Here is a 27,090-nt window from a genome sequence, read left to right on the forward strand (position 1 = left end):
TGGTTAGAGCAAAAACGATAGAGGAAAGAGTGTAGTGCATAGTTAGTGCTACAGACTGGCAGATGGAATAAATACTTATTTCTTGTCACGCGAAAGGGGACACTAAGATTAGTTTTGGAGAGTAGGTTAAAAGAATCTACTTTATTATTTAATAATTTATGTAAATAGCATAATTCAGATACTGTGCGTATATTTTCAAGGGTTAAAAATCCATTTTGTTTGGCAGATTGGCTGTAAGCACAAAGCGTTTTATTGTTTTATAATCTAGGTATTTAAAAATTTTTTGTTGAACATTTTCAATTATAAGTAGATTAAATGATAATTTAGCGTCAAACAGCACCCCGAGATCCCTGGACGTCGACGCTCGTTCAATCTTTACTCCATCCATGATTTTTGGGTGTTTTTCTGAGTCAGCATTGTACAGTGCTAATTTTTACTGCTCTTTCCCGCCCCGCGGTTCCACGCGTTTCAGACCGTATTGCATCTTAAACCGTCATAATTTGTACTATTTATTTATTTTCTTTTATTTAGGAAATTAACAGTTCTACATACATATTTATAGTAAACAAACAGATATAGTGTATAATTTCAGAACTAATAACAGATTTCCACAAAGTATACAAAGTTAGTAAAGAAAATATATTTCATATTTATTTATTTATAATATATTAAATAAATACATATAAGTTTATACAAATGTTATTTTCATGTACTCGTAAATATTTTTAAATAATCAAAGATTTTTTTTTAAGAACAGGAAGTGATTGTAAATTGGGCGGGATTAGGACAAGGATGCTTGAAGAGAGGATAGGGAGGGGAAGGGAGATGTACATATTTATTATTATAATGTCTACCAAGTTACAACATGCATTTTTAGTGTAAATTTTAAATAGATTAAGGCTAGTTTAGCAACAAACTTACATGAACAAATACCGTGAATAACTCTGTCATAAAGAAAAATTTTGAATGAACAGACCAATAACATAATATTTTATACACATACCTAAAGCATTTATGATTTAAACTACATACATAAAATATACCTGTATTCATTTCAGAAATAAAAAATACCATTAAGAAGAATTAGTAACAGGGGGAAAACAATAGTAGAAATTATAGCTTCAGAAAAGAATTGTTATTGTCATAAAAATAGCTTTTTAATCGTTTGCTTTGCCTAACTATAGACACGATTTTGTGGTCGTAAGTCTTAACCTCAAAATAATTATTACAATATGAGTTTTCAGCAATGAAAAAATATTTTATATTTTCAACCACACAATTTAATATTCTTCATCTCGACTGCACGGTTCAATCATCTACCTTAATAATAATTATTATTATTTTTAATTAGATTTCACTGTCACCTTCATTATTTAAGCGTATATTTTAATTCAACAATATGATTAACTGCAAGCTAAAGTTTGCAAAAATATTACGGTTTTGCACAAATTAATTCAAGTAATTACAGACCTTTGTCAACGCAATCAGGTATAATAATAATTTACTTACCTCTATGCATATTATATTGCAAGCAGGTATCAGTTATACAATATTTCAACTTGTTTTGATTTTGTGTAAAGGAATGTAGACTTAACTACCTCGCATATTATGGTAATAAGTCAAATTGATAGATAGAGACCTTGTCCTTAAAATGTGAATTGAAATGGTAAATGTGATTACGTGGAATAACTTAATTATCTTGTCCTTGACTTAAGCCCTTGATGTGATTTTTCACAAAAATTGCGCTATGTAAATCAGTCAAATATTGTCATTATTGTTATTCTCATTCCGAACTCATCAAGAATAAGACATTTTTTATTATTTATTTTATTATTTATTTAATTTAGTTCTATGATTAACATAGTCAAATATATATTTACAACACAATATTTACATCTATACTTATTCTAACATTATTTATCACTATTACACACTTAATATCCTAATTTATAATATTCACTGTTTCACATGTACATTTTCATTAATTATATTCACTATTTACACTATGTATATATTTATTTATTATATATATACGGCCTAAGCCAATTACAAAAGTTACATGAAGAAACATAAATGCAAGAAACTGAACAAAAAGAACATAAAACTATTTAGCAAAGACAAACAAGGGCAAAACAATAATAGTATACAATATATTAAAAAAAACGAAAGACCAAAAACTTTGAGCTAAACCATGCCAATCCAACTTCATCCCACACTGTTTAGTCGCGAAGAGATCTACGAAAAGCCGGAAATTCTATCCCAAAAAATTCCAAGTCGTGTGATGAATTGACTAATCTACACATTCTGGACATTGGGGCATAAAAACCAAAGTTGCTCTTAGAAGATTTTATAAATAGCAGATTTTGACTTTTGGTGACACGGTTGGGAACATATTACCTAGTATTTTTCACATATATACTTTTTACATTTAATTTTAAATATATTTACATTTATTTAGTTTTTTATGCTTTCTGGCATTTCCTCAAATAATTGTATTCCCTTGTACATAAGGCAGTTCTGGGACATTGCTTTTGATTTCTTTTCCAGTCTTATATTTTTAGATCCTCTTGTTACATAGTTATGAAAGACATCATTATTTTTTAGTTTATTTTGAAAATATCTCGGAACTATTCTTTTAATAATTTTGTTTTTTTCATTAGCCCCATTGAATTAGATTTTTTGATCAATTGTCATGATCTCTGGAAGTTGAATCATTTTCTTAACTTTTGTTTGTCTCCCACATATTAATATTATCCTCATCGCTTTGTTTTGTATTATTTGGAGTCTCTTTAGATCTCTTTCATTACTTGAGCATTACTTGAACATTACATTGAGAAAAGGGGAAAACATATTAAATCTTTCTTTCTTGCTCAGTGTCCATGTTCCACTCCAAATATTGAAATGGAAAATACCACATTGCAAATATTGTCTCCGTTTTTTGTTTCAGGTTGATTATCCAGTACCGGAGAGCTTAAAGGGCTGAGATAAATTAGTTCACTGAGTGGATTGGAAAAATTAAATTAAAATGTACGCGGTGACGTCATTTCTTGAGTCATACCATGACTTGATGGACAACAAAAGTGACCCGCGTGTCAATGATTGGTTAATGATGCGGTCTCCTTTACCCACACTTGCTATTTGTTTATGCTATGCTTATTTTTCAAAGGTGTGTATTGCATAATATGTATATTTGTACTACTTTGTGAGAAAATGTAAATACAAATGAAAGGGTTTTATAAATATTTTTCGAAATACGTCTATTCATTTTTGTGAAATTAAAATAATAGAAAAAATGTTTTCCATCTCTGTTAAAGTATCTATTTTATCTAGACATTATGTTTAATATAAATTTTGATGGTTCGATTAATATTTAATCAAATTTAATATTATTTTTCAGGTCTTAGGCCCAAAGCTGATGGAAAATAGAAAAGCTTTCGAATTAAAACGCGCTCTCATAGTATACAATTTTTTTCAAGTGTGTTTTAGCATTTGGCTCTTCCGAGAAGTAAGTAAACACAGCGAGCATTGTTAACATATTTTATTTATTTAATTTTTGAATGACTGCGCCAAAAAATCCCTCTTGAAGCGGTGCTGTAACATTAGTAAGAATGACAACATTTAATTAAATAAAATGTCAACAATGTTTAAGTATATCCAAATGCTTGCAGACTGGCTGGATTATCTCCCTAGGCAGTTATTCATATTTAAATTTATTGCAACAGAGATGGAAACACTTATGAGAAAAGAATATGGAAGCCTAGGCATTTACAGAACTTATGACCTGTCATTGGCTGGTTTAAGTGGCCACTTTATAAACTGTGTTACATTCACCTTTCTGCTCATGTTTAAACATTCACATTTCTTCAACTCTTCCATCTGTTGACGTGTTACACAGTGTGTAAAGTGGCCACTTAAATCAGCCAATGACAGGTCATAAGTCCTGTAAATGCCTAGACTTCCATATTCTCTTCTCAAAAGTGTTTTCCCTCTCTGTTGTAATAAATTTGAAAATAAGATGTCGTTCATATCTACTCTCCTCCTATTGTATTTTCTTTACACACGCACATACATGTGTACCTATATGTACAATCAAATTTTTAAATATGGTGGCATCTAATTCGGTATTTCTTATTTATTTTGTTATACGTTATGTTCAAATCTGACCTGAATTTGTAAAAAAAAAATAACTTTAACTCAAAAATACATCAGTGTTTATTTGTTCCCCTTGTAGTAATTACCATAAGAGGCAATACACATATTCCAACGTATTTACCAATCTTCATAGCACTTCTCGTAGGCCAATTTCGGAATGGCTTTCAGCTCCCTTCGCGAATATTCTTTTATCACCTCAATCAAGTTGAAATGCTTTCCGCAAAGTAGTAATTTGAGTTCAAGGAAAAGCAAAAAGTCACAGGGAGCCAAACTGCATGAATGCGATACAAAAGGAACGACTTTTACGTTGTTTATGGTCAAATAATCGCATACAAGGAGATGTGAGAGACGGCGCATTATCGTGATGTAAAAACTAAGATTAGTATATTACAACAGAGATAAAGAATATTATAAACGGGAATATAGAAGCTTAGGCTTATGACCTGTCATTGGCTGGATTATGTAGCTACTTTACACTCTGTGTAACATTCACCATGTTTGAGTTTGGACAAACTCAAAATATTATTAAAAACTCAGGGTAATATTTCCATAAATCTGACCTTTTCCAGCTTCAACACACCTAAATAGTATTCCTTTTTAACCGCCTGTCCTGTTGGAAGAAATTTCAAGCGCACAACACCATGATAACCGGAAAAAAAAACAGTCAACAACCATGAGTTTTGAGCAACTTTGGCTTGATTTCTTTGAGTTTTGGCTCAATTGAATAGCTCTTCTCCGAAAATTGTCGCCATGTTTCCACATCATCTTCGTAAACCCACGTTTCATCATGTAACGGTGTGCTGAACGGCGTGGAGGGCGGTATTTTCTATAGAAATCATCTGTTCAGCAACACATTTGGGTTGATATTTTTGAAGAAAATCAAGCAAAATATTTAAAATTCGCAGAACCCACCAAGGATCATTTTTTTCACACAGCTGTCACTAGCAAACTTATTAAAATTATATACATATTTTTTTATGTTTTTTGCAATTCTTGGTAAGTCTGAAACATACAATATTTACAAATACCAAATTGGAGCAAAACAAGACAGAAAAATCGGATAAACCTTAAACAACTTTTAAATACATAGAACATAATAGATCTTAAAATTAAAATAACAAAAATTGGAAATAAAACAAAATTCAGAACAATAATATGCATTATAGGAATAACACAAAAAACCTTGATAATGCATATTTTATAGTAAAAATATATGTTATGAAAACTTATTTGAGAGGTATAATCGGTATACTATTCTAGAGATGAAGATAATTTATGAGAACTTATTTCTTTCAACATATTTGGATCTTCAAATATTTAGAGACAATAGATTACATTCCAAAAAATGTTATAGCGTTATGCAGCAATTAATCAATGTTTACAATTTTAAAAGGTGCTACCGACGAAGAAATTATTGAAAATCATTAAGGCCTATATTCATACTGTTATTAGATACATATTTACATGTCGGAGAAATCATACCCCAGTTTCTTGTACATAAGACTAACATTTGGATGTTAATCGGTTAAGTTATAAAGTCAATTAGGATTTCCTTAATCAATTTGTCTATGTTTTCCGTTAAAGAACAATTAAAAATTAAGTGGTTCAGATCACCAATATTCTTACCACAATCACAGATTCGAGAGTTCCTTCAGTTAATTTTTAATAAATGTGATAGAAAACAGCCGTGACCTGATCTTAACATGCATATTGTTACTAATTTAGACCTCGAGAGAGATGTTCTCACATACGACTTTTTTTTCAAATATCTCACTGTATCTATTAAAGCATTAAATGACCCCTTTGCCGATTTAGATTCATTCCACTGCATACACCATACATCTCGACTATGTATTCCTTTTTTATTGTTTGGTACACATTAGTTGCTGTTACAAAATCATACTTAACATTTCCACTGACACAAGCCTGTTTTCCGATTAAATCTACATTTTCAATGCCTTTTATGCCTACATGACTAGGGATCCATGTCACAATTTTTAAATTTTGTTGACTTTAAGACAGAATTTTATTTTGCAAAATAGTGTGGAAAACTTTGGTTTAAAGGGTGAGGATTCAAGTTTTAAAGTGAGGATAGAGAGTCAGAAAATACAACGAAATTTTTTATGATTTTCCGAAGAATAAATTCCAACGCTTCAAGAAAAGAAACAGCCTCTGCCTCGAAACTGGAACAATAGAGTCGAAGTTTAAAAGAACACGAAGAAGATGGATTTGTGCATATAAATGCAGCTTCAGCAGAGGAACTCAAAACAGATTTGGAGCCATCTATATAAAAACAACAGATATGAAATTTGGCCACTTTCGTTGAATCGTTTGCAGGAATTTACAAACTTCAAAATAGATGGCGTTAAAAATTGACACGTATGTCCTATGCCAGTTTTATCAACCTTCAGAATAAAAATATTATATCTTGAGCGCGGTTCTTTCAAATGAAATATTCCGGGTCATATTTGAACATAACAGTGGGTATTTAATTAACTGCGATTTTTCAATTGGCGTTCTACGAATTTTTTTTCATTATAAACCTCGAGATGTTCCTTACAAATACCCAATCAAAATGTTTTCAGGCTTATTTGTCGGGATGGGGGATAAACTATAGCATTACATGTCAACCCGTTGATTATTCTCAAGACCCTATGGCAGTGCGGGTAAGTGTCATTAACATAATAATTTAATATTATACTGCCTTAAGTAGTAAAAAACTCATTGTTAATTTTAGTTATCTTAATACTGAGATTTAATATCCTTTTTGAACTGGATTACCTAAAAAAAAACTAAAAAAGATTTTAGAAGAACATTTTGCCTCATAGGGGCGTAGCTTAGGCGACAGGATGCAAGGCGATTTATTTTTAAAACTGATAGACGGGTAAAAGCAAACTTCGAAATCTCCAACAAAAACGGAAAATTTGCTATTGATGCCAAAATTAACTTTACATAAAAACCTACCCACCTAAATAATAGCGTAATTCAAATCCGTTTCTAAATCTTCCAAAAACATATTGCAATTATACTACTTGAACTTATAATATTAGAAATCAAACACTGATTTGAGTCTACTGAACACTTTATTTTATTTTTACAAATATAAAAACAAAAATTTCGTGACAATTGTTTCACCTTGTTAGGGTATTTTCAAACGAATGTGAAGATTAGATGGATCGAATGTCCTTATATAGTTATGTAATTCAAAGTACTTAAGTACTACTTGACACCGCGAACTTGGCATTCTCCATTGAGTAAGTAAAGCATAATTAGAAATCTCACAATAATTTTTTCAAAGTTTTTCGCAAATATCTCAGTAACTCCTTCAATGGAGATTTCTAAGTTTGCTTCTAATAGCCTCAATTGTTTACACCATAGTAAGAGCAAGTTACATCACAAAAAGATTAGCAAAATAAATGTTGCCGTTTTGTCAAAATGTTTTTTTATGTGTTGTTATTTTTAATCTTACGCTTTTCATACGACTCATTTTGTTCATTCTAAAGAAAACGCAATGATTATTTTACTACGCATCCTTACAATGATCAAAACTCAGCTTATTTTGTGGATGGAATTATAACTAATGGGTTTTTCAATAAGGGCGAGCAATGAAATAAAACATGTTGTTTGTGAGGTGTTAACAATTTTTTTTTTTATTTGAAAGGCCCATATGTGTCATTAAGTGTGAAACTTGACATTGTTTAAATGCCCGCCTAGGCTTTTTACGGGTATGGATCCTAGTCATCCGATTTTTAATGACTCTTCTGCATAGATCCGGCTGAATTTGAGCGATGGCCTGTGTTATGTTATGATTTTGGTTTGTTTACATTGACCTGTGACTTCAAAAAACTCTACAAGAAAAAGTCTAGCGGGGTCAAATCGCATGACCTTGGTGGCCAATTCAGATCACCTCTGCGAGAGATAACCTTACCCTTAAATCGTTCATGCAAAATGTCAATCGTGGCGTCCGCTGTGTGGCACGTAGCGCCACCCTGCTGGAACCACATGTCGTTTAAGTCCATATGGTTCAATTTGGGCCATAATAAATTGGTTATTATTGTTCTGTAGCGCTCGCCGTTGATGGTCACCGCCTCACCAATGTCGTTTTCGATAAAGTACTGACCAATGACGCCGCCGGCCCGAAAGCCATACCAAAGGATAACTTTTTGAGGATGCATTATCACCTAATGAACTTCGCGTGGGTTAGTGTCGTCCCATATACGGCGATTTTATTTGTTCACAGCCATTCATCCAAAAATGCGCCTCGTTGCTGATAATGATTTTTCGGCAAAAATTGGGGTCGTCTTCCAAACGATTCGAAGCCCAGTCAGCGAACAAACGGCGTTGTCTATGGTCATGAACCTTAAACTCCTGGGTCAGTTGAATCTTGTACGGGTGTAGACTTAAGTCTCGGTGCAATATTCGCCAATTTGAAGTCTGCGAAAGGCCGACTTCTTGTGCGCGCCGAGGAATCGACTGCCTCGGGTTCTGCTGTACACTTTCACGGACAGTGGCGATGTTCTCGGCCGATCTTGCGTTCCTTGAACGTACGGGCGTCGGCTGATTGATTGCTAAACCGGTCGTCTCAAATTTGGCCACCACACGTTGAAGAGTTTACTGTGAAGTAAAATGGGCGCAATGCGCGCAACGTTTGCACTAACGAACACTCATTTTGTTAATAAAATTATATCATTTTAACGTGGTGTTCAATTGTGTAACTTGCCATAAAGATTTGGCATAAGTAACTTAAAAATAAAATATATATTTGATAGATATCATCGAAACAAAATGGCCGCCACGGGCCGTCAAAATCTTCCCCCGCCAATTGAAAAACCCTTTATATGAAGTTAGATATTTTCTTATTTTTGTGAATTACTTATAATCTTTTTATTTTCAGATGGCTCAAGGCTGCTGGTGGTATTATATATCTAAGTTCACCGAATTATTCGACACGGTAGGTACAAAGTATTTATTTTATATTTATACTTAATACAAGCGTAAAAAATATTAATAACACGCAATTGAATAAACGTAATTCGCAAAAACGGCTACATTGACAACAGGAAAGACTTACATATGTAAATATTACGGGAAAAAAGCTTATTATTTTTATTTCGAAATGTTTTATTTTAAAGCGTTTGCCTAAACTTTTATTTTAATGTTTTTTTATGAATTTTAAATAAGCATTTTCAAATAAGCGATTTCTATAAATCGCATGAACCATAAATATATTTTATTCTGGAGTTGACCTCAATGAAATTATTAAAAATATCATACAAATATATTGTAGGCTATAAATGTGTACGACGCGCGACGGTCAAATCATTTTCACTAGAACGTCATAAATGTAACCCGATGTTTTTTAAATTGCTCCATAATAAAATCGTATTATCCCTTGCTAACAAAAAATAAATTTAATGTGAAATCTTAAAATAATTTAATAACTGTAAATATACCCACCAGGTTCAATTTTAATACAACAATTTCTCATTTTCAGTCTATGTTTATGTAACAAAGGTAAATGACATCTTAATTTTAAATTATTTGACCATCTGACTTGAATTTTTTGGTTTTGTTAAGCAATATTTAATTGTGTAATGATATAAAAATAGTATCGATTGATAAATAATCATCAAAATCATTTTTGATTCATATAACTTACGAAGTTATTGACTTAGTTATTTATTTCCTTTTTAAACAAACTTAAGGATTATTATTTTACTTAACAACTTTGTAGAGTGTGTAGCTTCTACATTTTCTTGTGTTTAAAGTATTTTTAGTAAACAAAAAAAAATTGAAATTTATTTACACAATTTGTAACAGGTTGTAATTTATTAAAAAAATAACATGGACATAACAAACTAAAATTGAAGGCGTACATATTGTAACAAGAAAAAAAAACATTAAAGAGACTTTTGTCAAAGTAGTAGGAGAATCCTGCTCCAGAAAACCCCTTCGTATACATGGAACAGATCAACATCCAGAGCGATGTTGTTCAGCATAGCTGAAGCGCTTCCAACAGGCATAACCATCGGCGGGTTGGTCCTGTATATCGGAATATGAAATAAGCCATGGCACAGTTGGTTAGACGGTCAGCTGTGAAACTAGCGTCGCGGGTTCGATTCCTGATTTAAAAATATTTGTTTCTCAATTGGTCTTGATGTAGTGATATATTTTTCAAAATCTCTTTCCATATTTTCTCTTACCCATCTGCTGACAAGCCTCTGTATAACAGCCTCTATAGTGGCTTATCGGGTTATTCCTTTATTAGAAAAAAAATCAAATGCATTAGAGTTATTCAGGCTGCGAAAAAGTTTTTTTTGTCTTGTGTTATGTTTCATAGTTAATTGAATTATTTAAATAATTGAAGGACATTATGGAAACCATTATTTGTTATTTTATTCAGAGCAATTCGATCAATTCCTTTTTTTAACATATATATATATATATATATATATATATTTAAAAGTGTTTCAGAATTTACATTTACATGCATTGTGATTTTATATTATATAAATTAAAATCTCAAGGTTTTGGTAGAAAAAGTGGTGAGAACGAATAAGAGCATGATGATTTTAATTTTTTTATTTTTTAATTCACACAAAATTTGAAAATGCATACCATTCGAAAAAACAATCTCGGTTTACATTTTTAAATAATGTTTGTAGAACATTCAAAATAATAAATAATACTTTTTACATATTGTTTTGGATGTTTACGAAACCTTGTTGGATCAGTGGAATCTTTATGATTCTCAATTCTACCTGAACAAAAAAAAAGTGATTTCAGACTAGAAAAATACTCTAAGCATTTAATGTTTATTTCACTCAACAACTTTTAACGCCGCACGGGTGCATAGTCTTCTCAACACATTCTTCTCTCTTAGTAAGAAATAATGCTTATATTTTTTTTCCAATATGTAAGTAGCTGTTATAAATGCAATTATTTATAAAAGCAATAAAACATGTTACAAAATGGTAAATGGTTCTGGTTTGAAAAAGCGCGAAGTCCATGTAACTATTTGGAATCTTCAAAATTTCTACTTTACGTGAGATAAAAAAATAATGATTGTGCATTACGTAATATGGATGTACCAGCTGATGGATCTGATCTACCTAAATAGAAAATTCACATAATAAATAAGTTAGCATTGGAAATAAATTCAAGATTTTGCCACGATGTGCGTTCCCATATTTTGATATTCATAAAAATCAATTTTTTACCCGAACATTCAATTTAAAAAAAAACAATAGTCACTTTTATTTTAATTACTTTGTAGATATTAATAAAAAATATTTTTAAATAGCCTTTGTCATTTTGTTTTTCAGATATTTTTTGTATTGCGTAAGAAGAATGAGCAAGTATCTACACTGCACGTGATTCACCACGGCGTCATGCCCATGTCTGTTTGGCTTGGAGTCAAGTTCACGCCAGGTCGGTATTATTGGGTGTCTCATAACCTACTTAAATTTTGAATAATTTTGGTTGTGTCAAACATGGAACCCGGATATTTTTTAGTTGTCATCAACAAAGTTTGAGGTTAAGTCGTGCAGAAATTTTCTGTCGAGCAAGGCATAGAAATTGTGAAAATTCACAATCGAAATGGTGAGAACTTTACAGAGATGGTTCGAGAATGTCGCACAATTTTCGATCATCTTTATGCACCATCTCGAGACGCTGTGGAGAATAAAATTAATAAATTTTAAACTGTTAGCTCCGCTTAGAATGTTAAAGCAGGTGGCCGTCCTCGCACGGGTCGATTGCTTGAAAGCATTGCGGTGGTTAGAGAAAGCGTCATCGCTGTCAGCAATGCAACGTGTCCAGAAGCTTTTTAAATCGAATTTTAACTAAAGACCTGCACACGCACGATCTTAAGATTTAAAAAATACAACACCTAAAGCCAACAGACCATGTGCAGCGTCGAACATTTGTCAATTTGATAATGGAGCATCAACGAATCGATGGTAATTTTTCCAAAAATATCATCTTTAGCAATAAGGCACACTAAACATAACTGTTCGATTTAAGGGTCCGAATACCCACGAGAGATCCATCAGCAGCCCATGCACCCACCGTGTGACCGTGTGGTATGGATTTTGGAATGGCGGAGTCATTGGCCCGTATTTTTTTGAGAATGCAACTGGCAATGCAGTTACCGTCAATGGGCTTCCTTATTGCGACACGTTGACTAACTTTTATTGGCCTGCGTTGGATGTAATTGATGTAAACGACATCTGGTTTCAACAAATTAGTGCAACCGGCCACACTGCAGCAGAAACAGTGCAACAGAAACAGTGCAGTTGTTGCAGTTGAAATTTCTAGGACGAGTTATCTTGCGGTGGGGAGAAGTTAACCGGCCCCCAAGATCGTGTGACCTGACACCTCTGGACTTTTTTCTTTGGGAATTTCTAAAAGGAAAAGTGTATGAAAATATTTCACAGACAATTCTGAAGCTCAAAACGGAAAATCGACGAGTTATTCACGAAATTCATTCATAATTTTGTCAAAAATTTCGCGAAAAGAGTGAACGTTTGCCAACAAAGCCAAGGTGGGCATTTGTCGAATATTGTGTTTAATGGTGGGAATAATCGAATTAAAATAATCGAAATATTCGATTATAAAAAAGATCGAGACATTTCGAAATACTTACAATTAATCAAGTTCACTCGTACTAATCGGAAAAATAATCGAGATATCTCGAGTGAATTCATTCGAAATGTTTTTCCGAGACAATCGATTCATGAATTCGGACTTGACATTTCGAGACAATCGAAACATGATTTCGGACTTGACATTTCGAGACAGTCGAAATATGATTTTGGACTTGAAATGTCAAGTTCAATGTCAAATGTCAAATGTCTCAAAATGTCGAGACAATCGAAACATCAATTCGGAATGGATTTCGAGACAATCGAGATATGAATTCTGACTTTATATTTCGAAATATGATTTCGGACTTAACATTTCGAGACAATCGAAGTATGATTTCGGACTTGACATTTCGAGACAATCGAGATATGAATTCGGAAATGACATTTCAAAAGTAATGGTAATTAATTTTAATGATTTTTCGGAAGTGTAAAATGTCATTCGTGTTTAATAAAATTCAAGTATGAAATGTTAAATAAATTGTTGCTATTGGTTCATATTTATAATATAAAGGGACTGAACCTGGGGTGATGAAGATGCGGGTAAACATTTTTGTGAGTCGTATTATTAGCGCTATGATTTTAATTTTTATTTTATTTTGAAATCACTCTACGTGCGACGTATTAAGTTCACGTCTGTTTGTTTCCCGGAAATAGGATAACTATCATCATCATTCCCTTTCGCACCTAATGGTGCATAGGGCACTGCATTGGTAAACCAATCGCAGCGTATCTTGATCATTTTGTGTTACAATGAAGGTAAGATGATAAGTCTTACGCTTCAGGTATCAGTCCAGGGACTTTTTTTTATTCGAAATATTTTAGTGTGAAAACACCCTTTTAAATAAATATTTCAAATCAACCATGTCAGGAATCAAACCCGAGACCTCTTGCATGGTAGGCAAACACGCTGACCATTACACCACGAGACCGACATATAACTATCACAACGTCATTCAAATTAGTTCGTTTTTATTAAAATAATTTCTTTCATACATTTTCAAGAAATTTACAATTTACTCTAATTTTTACCGTGCGTAATAAAACATGTTTTATAATTGATTCCCCGTAGGGCTAAACTTCCTCATTATTATTTTGAAGTACTTTGTTGTTACACATGTATTTGTTTACCCCCCCCCCCCTAACAGTCAGCAATGCTTTTTTTGGCCGTTTTCTGACATTTCACGGTAAAAATAAAACGATTTATTCGATGTTTGAATTCGATATGCACATTCATCAAATGCAGCCCTGGTAACAATGAATTAAACATTTACGCTCTCAAATTTTATTTATACTTAACAGATTGAAGATTTTAAAAGCTATAAATATGCTTATCATTTTGCCAAAAACCGCACGTAAATCGTTCAAGTAGTTTTTCAGTCTATCAAGGACACACATACGAATATTGCCTTTTATATATATATATATTTAATATTGGCCACAATATTGTGGGATTATCTTTGAAAACGGACAACTTACATCGCAGCCTTTTTGCATTGCCAAGTATTGCAAAGTAACTACAATGCACGTGATCCACTACGGTGTCATTCCCATGACTGTTTAATTTGTGGTTAAGTTCCCGCCAGTTCGGTATTATATAAATATTTTTCCCCACAATATTATGGGATTATCTTGCAAAATGGACCACTTGCATCGCAGCCGTTTTTAAAAAAGGACAAAGATTAATAAAACAATCATGAACAACTGACTATAAATACTAGTTTAAAAAAAAATCACAAACATTGAAACTAATTTTTGTATGGCAATTTTGTTTTTTAATCCCACTCAGACTTTTTTATTGGTAAATAAAAATACAAGTATGATTGTCACAACATCATCAATACGTTTTGAACAATTATTAAATATGTACTCGTATATACAGGTGTTCTTAAAACTCTGTCACATCCGAAACCACGATGATCAGTATAGGCAAGAAGACATATTAGCATATTAAAAAAAATATTTAGAACAAATAAAAATTTTAAATATAAAATATTTTAAAAAACCAAATGGTTGCTTACTTCTGCAGGGGAGAAGCAAGGGGGGAGGGGCCGTGCGGTTGACGGTGAATCAGTCTCCCTCCTCCCCCTCCTCGTTTCTCTCCTGCAGAAGTAAGCAACCATTTGTTTTTTTTCTATATTTTATTTTTTTAAATTTTAGTCGTACTAAAAATTTATTTTAATGTGCCAAAATGTCTTTTTGCTCATACTGATCATCGTGGTTTCGGATACAACAGGGTTTAAAGAACACCCTGTATATTGTATGAATGTGCCTTAAGGAGTCTTGTATAATATCTATATTATGCTTTAAATTTTGTCGATTTCTCTCAAAAATAATTCATTATTAATAATAACATAACAACATCGAATAGTAAAATATTATTAAAATAGAGATTTCGGCTTCGATTCTCTGCTGTCAATACGTTTTCAAAATGTTGGTAAGGTATCCAAAATAAAACGCTTTTTTTAGATTTAACTCTACTTTTATTTTTAAAAAATACATGTAACGCGTTTTGTCTTGTTAGGGCATTATCAAACTAACTTAAATATTTTCAAAATTCCCTTACATACTAACAATAAAATTGAGAATTACTTGGTCTATGTAAAAATTTTAAATACTTACTAAATACCCCTATAAACTATTAACACCATTATGCACCTATATCATTAAATAGCTATTATTGTTAGTATATAAGGAAACTTTGTAAATATTTCAATTAGTTTGATAATGCCCCAACAAGACAAAACGCGTCACGTATCCCTTTTCAAAATAAAAGTAGAATTAAATTCAATAAAAGTGTTTTATTTTGAATACCTTACCAAATTTTAAAATAGAATTCTACCAATTATCTGCATATACAATAAATAAGTTTTATAAAGTCCAATAAATTCATTTTATGGGGTACCCTAAACAGACCTAATAAAATAAGTACCTGCTAATCTAATTACCTTTTAACTCATTTAGTTAAGCTACAAGTATAATTATTCTGTACCTATCCAATAAAAATACGCAAAAGAAAAATGAAAAGGGGAAAAATATAATCTGTTAAGTGTGCGTAGTTAAATCGCATATGTCGCTTAAGACCAAATTATATTTAAAATCGGAAAATCAGTTCTCCATTTAAATTAACATAATGAAGCGATATTTTGTTTGTTATGAACGCAGATAATATGATTATGCATAAATTCATGGTAGACACATCTCGCTATGTCTGTTTTTCACAGTTTCACTAAACATAACTATACATAAATATATGCACAAATTAGTTAAAAGGAGAAAAAATGTTTTATTCAATCATAAGAGAGGTGGTTCAACTTATTATAGAGTCAAGAGGTGTTGGACTTTATTTTTAACTAATTTTATCGCTAATTTTGGGGGCATGAATATGGATGAATGAACGCCAAATAAATAATGCTTTGTAATTTGTTTGCCAGTACAGAGGTCAACGGGTAAAACACGTTGCAGAAATCTAACATAGTTAAAAAAATCCACGAATTATGAGTATTGTGTTCATTTACCTACAGCCACATGAATTGTAGAAATTATGAAACTTGTCAAGTTTTCGTTAAATAAAAATTTTCTTTATCATCTTAAGTGGATATTTATTAATAAAAACAATATAAAATGGATGTACCTAAAAATAAAAACTGACCTAAGTAGTTATTAACTGAACAAAAAATCTCGTACAACTATTAGGATTTATAATATCGGCGGCCCCTGTGGGGTAATAGCTACGAGGATTGCATAATGCCCGGAGGGTTCCGGGTACGATTCCCGGTGAATTCAAATTCAAATGTGTTTTTTCTCAAGCCTCATAATTCCGCTCTGTAATTCACCACTGTAATTGGGCCTCCTGGCTCAGTTTTTAAAGCCTCTAAAGTTTTTTGAAGAAAATAAAGTACTTGCATTCGAATGATTTACTTGAATCTCGGGAATATTTTCTTTTAGTCCTAGATAACCGCGTCCGAAAAGAAAGTGGTACATCGAGAAAATTTCGCTACACAACCCGCAGGACCACAAACCGTTTCAAGATTAATCAGAAGCTTCGAACTATTGTAGCATAGGATAATTTGATAAGATTTATAGCATCCCTTGCGAATAGTCTGTTTTTGGAATCTATAAAGTGCATTTTTGTACCTTCGTGAGAATGGAAAAAGGTTTAAATCTCATCTCTAGTTTTTTGAGCTAATAAATACAAGCGTTTTTATGGTGGAATATCAAATATTCTCACAAACTTTTATCTGTTCCTTACAACCGTTTAATCTAGATATATATTTGGATAGTACTTTTGTGAGAGTAGAAAACAGTTCGAATATTTTATCTGTTTTTTTCATTATTTTATCATTTTAATTTATATAATTTCATGAGAATGGAAAAATAATAAAATTTCGTGTGCACATAGTTCTTTGAGCTAATAAATATAAGCATTTTTATGCTGAAATGTGGAATATTCTTAAAACCTTTTATCTGTTCCTTACAACCATTTAATCTATTAAATAAGGGTGATCCATTCCCAGGGATATACAGTAAATTACTATGCGAATTAATGGAATAAAATTATTAGAGTTACAGGTGACGTACAATCATAAAATATTTTTTATTTAATAGAATGTATGTCTTCCTTTTGCTTTTATAACAGCCTGAACACGTTTTGGCATGGAATCAACTCAATTTCGGCAATTTTCTTTTATTCTGTCATCTCGAAACCACATCTGAATAACAGCGTCTATCATCTTTATCTTGGTGGTGCAGTCCAATTTTTGAATCCTAGATTTACAAATCACCCACACATTTTCTATAGGGTTAAGGTCAGGTAAATTTCCAGGCCAGTCTAAAAGAATTATAATATATAAATACTTAAGCATTAACTTAGATACGTGACAAAGAGCTGAGTCCTGTTGAAATACAGCACCACCATTAGGACAACATTTACTCAGTTCTGTACTCTAATGCTACTTTAGGTTATTCATCATTCCTTCTATTGGTATCAAAGATCTGGTCCTCATATACGAAAAGCAGCCCCAAAACATCTGCTTCACAGGATATTTCACCGTTTGGTCAAGATGAGCCACAGTAAGTTTTTCATCCCCACTTTTTTTTTAAAAAATTGTGCAATATCCCTGCACGAGAAAGTGGGTCTCATCTGAAAACAGCACCTTCTTCCAGTCTTCTACAGTCCATTTGGTATATTTTATAGCCTAAATGAGCCTTTGCTTCATCATACGTGCCGTAAGGAGTTGTTTCTTCTGTGGTCGAATTGTTTTTCTTCCAGATTTAATGAGTCTTCTTCGTACCGTTGAGCTATGTATCATCACCCTAGTGGCTGCCAAATCTCGTTGAAGTTCATAACTAGTTTTTCTGAGGTTTAATTAACTATGTTTGATTAAAGATATTTCATCTCGGACACTAGTTTTCCGGTTTCTTCCACATTTCCCAATTTTCTTTGCTTCAACATACCCTGTTTCTTTTTTCTGCTTAATAATCTTGCTGACTGCTCCCTGACTCACAAATCATTCACTTTGCAATCTTTTTATGAGTCATTGATGTATGGAGGGGCCATGTGGCCATGCGAAGCGGTGCCGTGAGAGGAATTAAGGAGGGCTTGGATCCCAGCAGAAAGTTATAAGAATTTCCTACGATCCGGATATATCTTGCGGTTTGACTGGTGGCTGGAGATGGCTCTGGGACACTTCACTTCCCGCTTAATTCGATGGTTTTTTTTATATAAAGAGTTATGAGAGCGGTAAGAAATATACGAGGTGTGGCAGAAAAGTAAAGAGACTGGAAACACTGCAAGCGATCTGGCAACACTGCGTTGTTGCCCTTTATAGAGCACGTGTATCAGTAACCTCCTATAGTCCAGTGCGAGTTTGAACTCCTTACGGTAACCACGTAGTTTTTGTGGCTGCTATTAGTGAAGTTGTGTTTTGGTTGTGTGTCACGCAAAATGGAACAGCGGAATTCGGAGCAACGTTGTGCCATTGAATTTTGTGTTAAGCTTGGAGAATCGGCAAGTGTGACGTTTGAAAAGTTAAAACAGGTTTATGGGGATCATTCTTTATCCCAAACACAGGTTTTTCAGTGGCACAAATCATTTTTGGAAAGCAGAGAATACGTTGAAGACGAACATCGTTCAGGGAGGCCTTTAACTTCGAAAACCGACGAAAACATCGAACGTGTGAACACTCTTATGAGATCAGACCGTCGGTTAACATTAAGAATGGTGAGTGAACAATTAAATTTAAACCGTTTTGCCGTTCATCAAATGTTGACTGAATATTTGCACATGAGAAAAATCTGTGCCAAGATGGTGCCGAAAAACCTCACAATTGAGCAGAAGGAGATTCGAAAAAACAAGTGTCTTGATCTTCTTGACAGAATCGCTAATGAGCAAGATTTCTTTAGTCATGTGATCACAGGTGATGAATCATGGATTTTTTAATACGATCCTGAAACCAAGAAACAAAGTGAGGAATGGCACACTGTAAACCTCTCTCCTCCACTAAAGAACGCTCGAATGAGCAAATCGAAAATCAAATCGATGCTGATTTGTTTTTTTAACAGAAGGGGAATCGTCTTTGAATAATTTGTTCCTCCAGGACAAACTGTAAACCAAGTTTTTTATAAAGACGTCCTTGTATGCTTCATCATGACAACGCCCCATGTCACACTGCCCTCTCCATAACATAATTTTTGACCTCTAAAGGTATTTCTTTGGTTCCCCAGCCCCCCCTCGTCCCTGTGATTTCTTCCTTTTCCCTACACTGAAAAATGTCCTCAAAGGACGTCATTTCGGGACTTTGGAAAATATTCAAAAGAATGTAACAGACATGCTAAAGACCATACCGGTTGAAGACTTCCATCGCTGCTATCAACAGTGGGAACAACGTCTCCATCAGTGTGTAGTTGCCCAAGGGAACTACTTTGAATAAGAACAACGTCAACGGGGCGAGCAAGGGGGTGAGGTAGTGAGCGGGGCGCATTCAAGAAGTACGTACTAATAGTCTTATGTTTGTATATTATATTTTATAATAAGTATGTATTTTATTATTATTAGAATTAAGTTGAAGTTTCTGCGCTAAAATTGAACGAATATACACATAGTGGACAATGTAAAATGCGGGTTTTGTGCGGAGAACGCGTTTATTATTGTTTTTTTTTTTGTAAACTGAAGCAAGAATTATTTTTCCGATCTTGAACCAATGAGTTCAAAATCAGAATCCTTATCGAATGGAGTCATCCGTGTGACGAAAGAGAATTAAAATCAATCGAAATCGATTTACGAGTGAATTGCGAATGTTATTTTTTAAATTTTGTTTTTAGTTTGGAGATTAGGGGTAAAATATAATATTTTTTAACAGCGAGCTTCAAATCAAAGTATCAATTGAGAATATTCTTTACAGTAACGAGTTTTCTGAGAGATATTATGAGCTATACGAGTGGATGGGTTCAAAGGAATTTTATTAGAAAACCCTTTGCCAACATTATTTTTTATTGTTGATTTATTCTCCAAAGGCAGGTCGGGTACTGGATAATTTTTATTTGTTCTAGCGAAAAACTATTGTAAGTTGTTTTTATGTAAATTATTAATTTTTGAATAAGTTTGACCCATGATAAGGTATCCTAAGGTCCATTTTAAAGCTACGATATTCGAATTCGGAGGTATTATTTTATGCGAAAGTAATAGATGTGGGAAGAGGTCTGCACCTGCACCAACACACAATCTATTTCACCGGAAATGTCAAACGTATCGTCTGCAAGTGGAATGTTGGATAGATGTTTCAAATCTTGAGAGTTAACGCGCGTTATGGGTAAATCGCTTGTAATAGTTTTTAGAACTGCCGCTCGTACAGTATAAACATTTCGCGAATTAAAACGTGAGGCCATAATGAATGAAGTATATCCTATGACAGGTTTTTCCGAACACCCTATACCTTGAACAACTGAGTGATCTTTTGTTATGTTTAAACCTAGGCGAGTACAACAGAATTCAGTGACAAAATTTGAACTTGAGCCCGTGTCAAGTAATACTCGAATTATTTTTTGTTTATTTAAATTATTTGATGCCAAAACGCGTGCGGTAGGAATTATATCGTGCGAGTTTATATTCGTCGTATAATTATTATAACTTCGCTTTGTCAAAGGCGTAACGAGTAAAGGTTGTTGCACCTTGTTTTGACTGTCGTCAATAGAGTTTTGCGATGATATATTTTCGGTATGATGCGCGATGAGTCAATAAATTCGTACAGTTACTAGCGGGACCGGGTTTGGTCTGTAAATTTTGAGAATCAATGTCCAAGTGGATCATTGTGGGGGTTTTTTTATCGCACTTAAAACAACGTTTATCCTATTTACATATGTTGGTTTCGTGAAAACCTAAACAATTTTTGCAAACGAGTTATTATTTACAAAATCGAATCTTTCAGAACGGCTAGCATCCCTAAATGCCGGACAGACACATAGCGGATGTCTGTCGCTTTTACAAACGACGCAACGTATTATGTTGCGAGCGACAAAGGAGTTTTTGGGGTGGTGGCGAGGAATCAAGTTTGTGATTATCTGTTTGCATATAATTGAGAGCGGGAAAGTATTTTACTTTGTTCTTTAACAAACTTTTCTAGTTAGGTATTTTCTCCGATCGAGAATATTGTTCAAATAAATTGACCGTCTTTTCGTCTAATTTATTGAGAGTGATATAAGTCATTATAAAATCAGCTAAATCATCGATATTTAACAATTTTAAAGCGGAAACAGAAACACAATATTGTTCAATAAATGAATCTAAATTTTGTGATGATGCTTAAATAAGCGGTTTAAATTTAAAAATCGTTTCTAAATATTGATATTCCAAAACACGAGCATCTTGATATCTCTCTACGAGCATATTCCACAATGGGTTGTAATTTTCAGCGATTGCTGGTACCCCTGCGGTGACAGATAAAGCAGACCCTGAAATTTTTGTTACCAGGTACTGAATTAGTTCAGCATTAGTCAAGTTTACATTTTCGTGGATCATTTCCTTAAGGTTTTGATAAAATTAAGGCCAACGGCAATGATCCCCGTTAAAAGCAACTAACTCAAGAACCGGTAGCTTATGCTTAGGTTTGGTAATTGCAATTTGTGACTCATATTCTGTCTTTATACTCGTATCACCTTTTTTTAAGAGGGCTTGCTGTGTTCTTTTGCAGTGGCAGAATATTTCATCGAAAGCCTCGATAGGCTTAAACGAGGGTCGGAAATGTGGATTGATCAATATATTTGTTTCATTTATTTAAATGACACAATCTTTGAATACGTTTTGTTTAGGATGTGCTTCTCAAAAAAGAGGTATTTATTATGTTTATAGTACGAACATTTCTTTTCTATATATTTTCTAGTTGATATGATTGTAGTGTCCATTAACAAAAACTGATTCATATAGTTTAACGTATGGTTGTATTCATTTCAGGTGGTAACAGCACGTTTTTTGGATTATTAAACACTTTCGTTCACATCATAATGTACTCCTATTACCTCCTGAGTGCCCTCGGTCCTCGGGTACAGAAGTACCTCTGGTGGAAGAAATACCTCACCGCTCTACAAATGGTATGCAATATAAAGATAGCCCTTTACTTCCCAACACTTACACTCACTAACAAGCCAAGATTGTTTGTAACTCATAACTACATACAGAGGTCGGCACTTGAAATGTTACCAATTAAAAACTCTGTAATTTAGTCGAATGTGGGCTGATGGTATTTTGTCCCATTATCGGCGAAGAGCAATATTTAAGGCGTCGACCGTCTCAAATTCTTTAGCTGATACTTTGGCCTCTAGAATAGACCATATGGAAAAGTCTATTGGGTATAAGTCCGGGGAATATGGAGGCCACTGTTGTGATGAAATGAAGCTATGAACTTTTTCTTGTAAAAAATGTTGGGTTTCATGGGCTTTATGGGATGGTGCCGAGTCTTGTTGGTTTCTACCGATTTTTTTAGGTGCCCAAGGGGATTTAGATTTGCTGATTTACCTTTACACCCTGTTTCATGAAAACGAGTGGTGAGTGTCCTGTGGCAGTTACCGCGGCCCAAACCATCACTGATGCAGGCGCTTGCTTTCGCAGAGCAATTCGCTGGTCTAAACTGTCTTTTAATTTGCACTGTAACCATACACGATCGTTTTATTTGTTTACATATTTATTTACTTATTTATTTATTTATTTATTTATTTACGGACAAAGTCCATTATAAACATTACAATTAAAAGAAATTTTTACAAAGGAATAAAAAAATATAAGGAACAGAAATAAGCAGCAAAGACAGATGATAGATTTTTTAGATTAAGTAAAAAGCATAGGCTAACTATACAGATTCTTTAGCTGATTTGTAAAGAAAGACATCCTTACACCATAATAATCAAGATCTTGATGATCGTTCACCCGCCTGATCATTCTGGGCAAAGGCGACTGTGCACCATAATTGGTCCTGTAGTGACCGAGGAAAAGCATTTCATTATTTCTTAGTCTACGGGTGGGAACGTTAAAAAGAATCTTTTGCAAAATTTCAGGGGCATCAATGAGACAGTTCATAATTTTATACATGCAGATTATATCTGCAATGCATCTGCGTTTTTCAAGACTTGATATGCTTAAAAACCTCTCCATATCAGAATATGAATAGTCTCCTCTTTCCAATCCCATCTTCCATGCAATTTTTCTTATAAAACGATGTTGAACTGATTCAAGGCGCTTGATATGAACAGCATAATGAGGGGACCAGATTACAGATGCATATTCAAGAATAGGGCGAACTAAAGAGCAATAAAGTGTTTTAAGTGTAAGCATACTTTGGAAATCAGACGTAGTTCTATTAATAAAGCCTAAAATTTTTAAGGATCTGTTTACTATATTATCAAAGTGTTCCAGAAAAGTTAGTTTATTATCTAGGATCACTCCAAGATCTCTTATAGAGGTGACAATCGAAAGAACTTGGCCATTAAGTTTATAATCAAAAATAAAAGGATGTTTACATTTATGGTATGAAATAATTTTGCATTTATCGATGTTAAGTTCCATGTTATTAGTTTTGCACCAAGTATGAAATGCATTTATGTCTTCTTGGAGTCTGACACAGTCATCAATATTTTTAATTAGCTTAAGTATCTTCTGAACCGTAAAAAAATTTTCATGAGAAAATACCAAATTTTCTAGTTAGCCACTAACGTACAAGTGTTTAAACACAATTTCTCTTGATTGGCGAACTGCCTTTTGTGCAGGCGTTAAATATTGCACTTTTTGTATTTTGTAGGGCTTCAATCGTTGTTCATTTTTTAAATAATAGTTTTTTCTTTAAAGGTGTAAAAAATTATGATAATAATACTCGTATACTCAAAATTATATAAACTCTTATAAATAAACAACTATAACAGTGTAAGTCACTCTCTAAGCACAAGAGTTAGTCTCTTTTTTTTGGAGAGTTACAGTGATAACATTTACTAGATGTATAAAAGTAGATCTGTATAGAATTTTTTCAAAACATGTACTTTTTATGAAATTTATAGATAATTTTTTTTTTTAAATGCGCCCTATGCTACGAGCAGACACATTGAGATTTTTTGACAATTGAACTGCGCTTTGTCGGGGATTACGTTGAATTATGGCCTTCATCTTTCTAACCATTTCAGTTGTGTTGCTGTTTGTTTTTTTATGCTTCTGGTATCATTGTAACGTGAATAGTCATATACACAAACATTTTGTTCACATGTAAATGTCGTAGCACATATATAATGGCTGGTTGCGATTTTCCAGCCAAATACATAGCAATAACACTGCTGAGTTTGAATTCCATTTCGATTACTTTTTTTAACTGTGACGTAAAACAATATGCTTCGATAGAATTATTAACAATATAATAGACTGACACGTGTCAAAACATGAGCGCACTGTCATTAGCAGTTTGGTTGCTACAGCAGCGTAGAGTTGGTAACACTCCGTGCGCCTACCCCTGTATGTGTGAAAAATGGAAATATGCGGACGAAACAAATACTCGCTAAGTATTCTTGAGTATGAGAGAAAAGGTACAAATACGAGGGGCTAGTGTTCAAGGTAGAGAGCTAAAACGTTTCTTTTAGCGTTTTAAAAAAGGATGTTGCAAAAACGACATTCATGACAGCTGAAACAGATGATTTCAATGCTAAAACAAAGCTAAATTTTCTAATAAAAATAAATAAAATAAATAAAATAAATAAAATAAATTAAATAAATTAAATAAATAAAATAAATAAAATAAATAAAATAGATAAAATAAATAAAATAAATAAAATTAATAAAATAAATAAAATAAATAAAATAAATAAAATAAATAAAATAAATAAAATAAATAAAATAAATTAAAAAAAAAAAAAAAAAAATAAATAAAATAAATAAAATAAATAAAATAAATAAAATGAATAAAATGAATAAAATGAATAAAATGAATAAAATGAATAAAATGAATAAAATGAATAAAATGAATAAAATATATAAAATATATAAAATAAATAAAATAAATAAAATAAATAAAATAAATAAAATAAATAAAATAAATAAAATAAATAAAATAAATTTAAAAAATAAAATAAATAAAATAAACAAAATAAATAAAATAAATAAAGTAAATAAAAATAAAAATAAAGATATTAAAAAAAATATCTCCATCATAATTTGTGACACGAGTATATTTATTTCTCATTCAGAGTGATAGTATTTTGAACTCAAATCCTAATATTTTTGATGTGTTTCTTTTTTTGGTGATACCGTGTGTGTAACGTAACACACACGGTATCACCCAAAAAAGAAACATTTTGATAACAGTGACCGTGAAAACCTTCGCACCTATTTCCCTAATATTTTTATTAGTTCAGTAAAAACTGTCCATAACATGTTTACTACATTCCTGAACTGTTGAAGCATATAGAATAATATATTTATCAATAATATTTTGAATTTATTCAAATGTTTGCTGACAAGAACTGGATTCTACCTTTTGGGAGTTATTAATATATTACAACAGTGGTAAAGAACACTAAAGAAAGTAGTATAGAAGTTTAGGTATTATAAGCCCAGTAAATGTCTAGACTTTTATAATCCCTTCTATAAAATGTTCTTCAACTCTATTGTAATATATTTATGATTAAAAATATTTTCACTTGTTTGTTTGTGTTAGATTTTTGCTTTGTTTACGTCAGTCTTTTATATTTAGAATAATATAAAGGAAATGTGTATTTTGTGTTATGTCGTCACTCTATTTTTTGAATTCGTAAGTCCACAAATGGTCTGATGGTTTTTTATTTTCTTAATAGACTAACGATGCACCATTTTGTGTTTGTACAGTAAAAGAAAAATGTTTCAAAGCTTGTTCAATCACATTTTAATATAAAAATATTTCATAAAAAACTCACACGAGAGGTAGTACCATACACGGTTAAGCTAGTGCAGGACATAGGTAAAATAAACCAAAGTAGGGCACAAAATGCCGAACACTCTTTTTTTCTGCAACGACAGGCCTACTGTCAACAGCCATTTTCAACGAGTTGTTAAAAATAGGAATCACGTTGGGGTAGAGTGGGATTCGAACCACGGACCTTTGAGCCGTGAGTCCGAGACACTAGCCACGGGACCACAACCCGATTCAAAAATTTTCAGCGTGAAATGAGAAGTAAAGCTTATTGCCTATCTGCAGGCGTTATAATTTTGATAATTCAGTAGAACTCCGTTTATCCGAACCTCAGTCATCCGGAATGCCAAATATCCGGATTGATATCAGGTAATAAAAATAACGAAGATGTTATAATAACTTTGCTGGGCATGTTTGAGTAAGTTTTTATGTGATAACGTCTGGCACTCGTTGTTCCGAATAATACGAATTTGATTGTATGTACGTTTTTACTGCTTGAGTCAATGATACTTACGTCTTTATACCAAATACCTATACGTTATGAAGAAAATGAAAAAAAAAACATTTATTTATCAAACATTTTTTTCCTTAAATATTCCCTTTCTGCAAGTAATGGTGCATAGGGCACTGCATCGATAAAAAATATTAGAATATATAAGCAATAATTATAATATATACATGTGTGCATATGTATTCATTGATAATTATTACAAAACTAATAATAACGTTGAAAAATATGTATTAATTAAAAAATATTTAACAAACACTAATTATTATTATTGCCGTCATGAGAAAGAAAGATGCATCTAACATTTTTTTCGAAAATGAGTGAAATACACATTCAGAATTTTAAAAAAAACGCATCTACTGGTACTTGAATT

The 27,090-nt window shown here is 32.5% G+C and overlaps 1 protein-coding gene across 1 annotated transcript in view; it reads left to right on the forward strand.

Moving 5' to 3' along the window:
* LOC148282649 (very long chain fatty acid elongase 7-like) overlaps window positions 1-27,090 on the forward strand; it is an 85,152-nt gene that overhangs the window by 47,707 nt on the left and 10,355 nt on the right. Inside the window, exons 2-7 of the mRNA XM_088224752.1 lie at window positions 2,948-3,166; window positions 3,398-3,505; window positions 6,738-6,818; window positions 9,047-9,103; window positions 11,478-11,583; window positions 22,246-22,382. Of these exons, the coding sequence (XP_088080878.1) occupies window positions 3,026-3,166; window positions 3,398-3,505; window positions 6,738-6,818; window positions 9,047-9,103; window positions 11,478-11,583; window positions 22,246-22,382 (630 nt within the window). The 5' untranslated portion in view covers window positions 2,948-3,025. The remainder of the gene's footprint in view (window positions 1-2,947; window positions 3,167-3,397; window positions 3,506-6,737; window positions 6,819-9,046; window positions 9,104-11,477; window positions 11,584-22,245; window positions 22,383-27,090) is intronic.

Source organism: Micrasema longulum, unplaced genomic scaffold (assembly GCF_059751315.1).
Source record: "Micrasema longulum isolate JH-2025_06_02 unplaced genomic scaffold, ASM5975131v1 h1tg000307l, whole genome shotgun sequence".
Lineage (NCBI taxonomy): Eukaryota > Metazoa > Arthropoda > Insecta > Trichoptera > Brachycentridae > Micrasema > Micrasema longulum.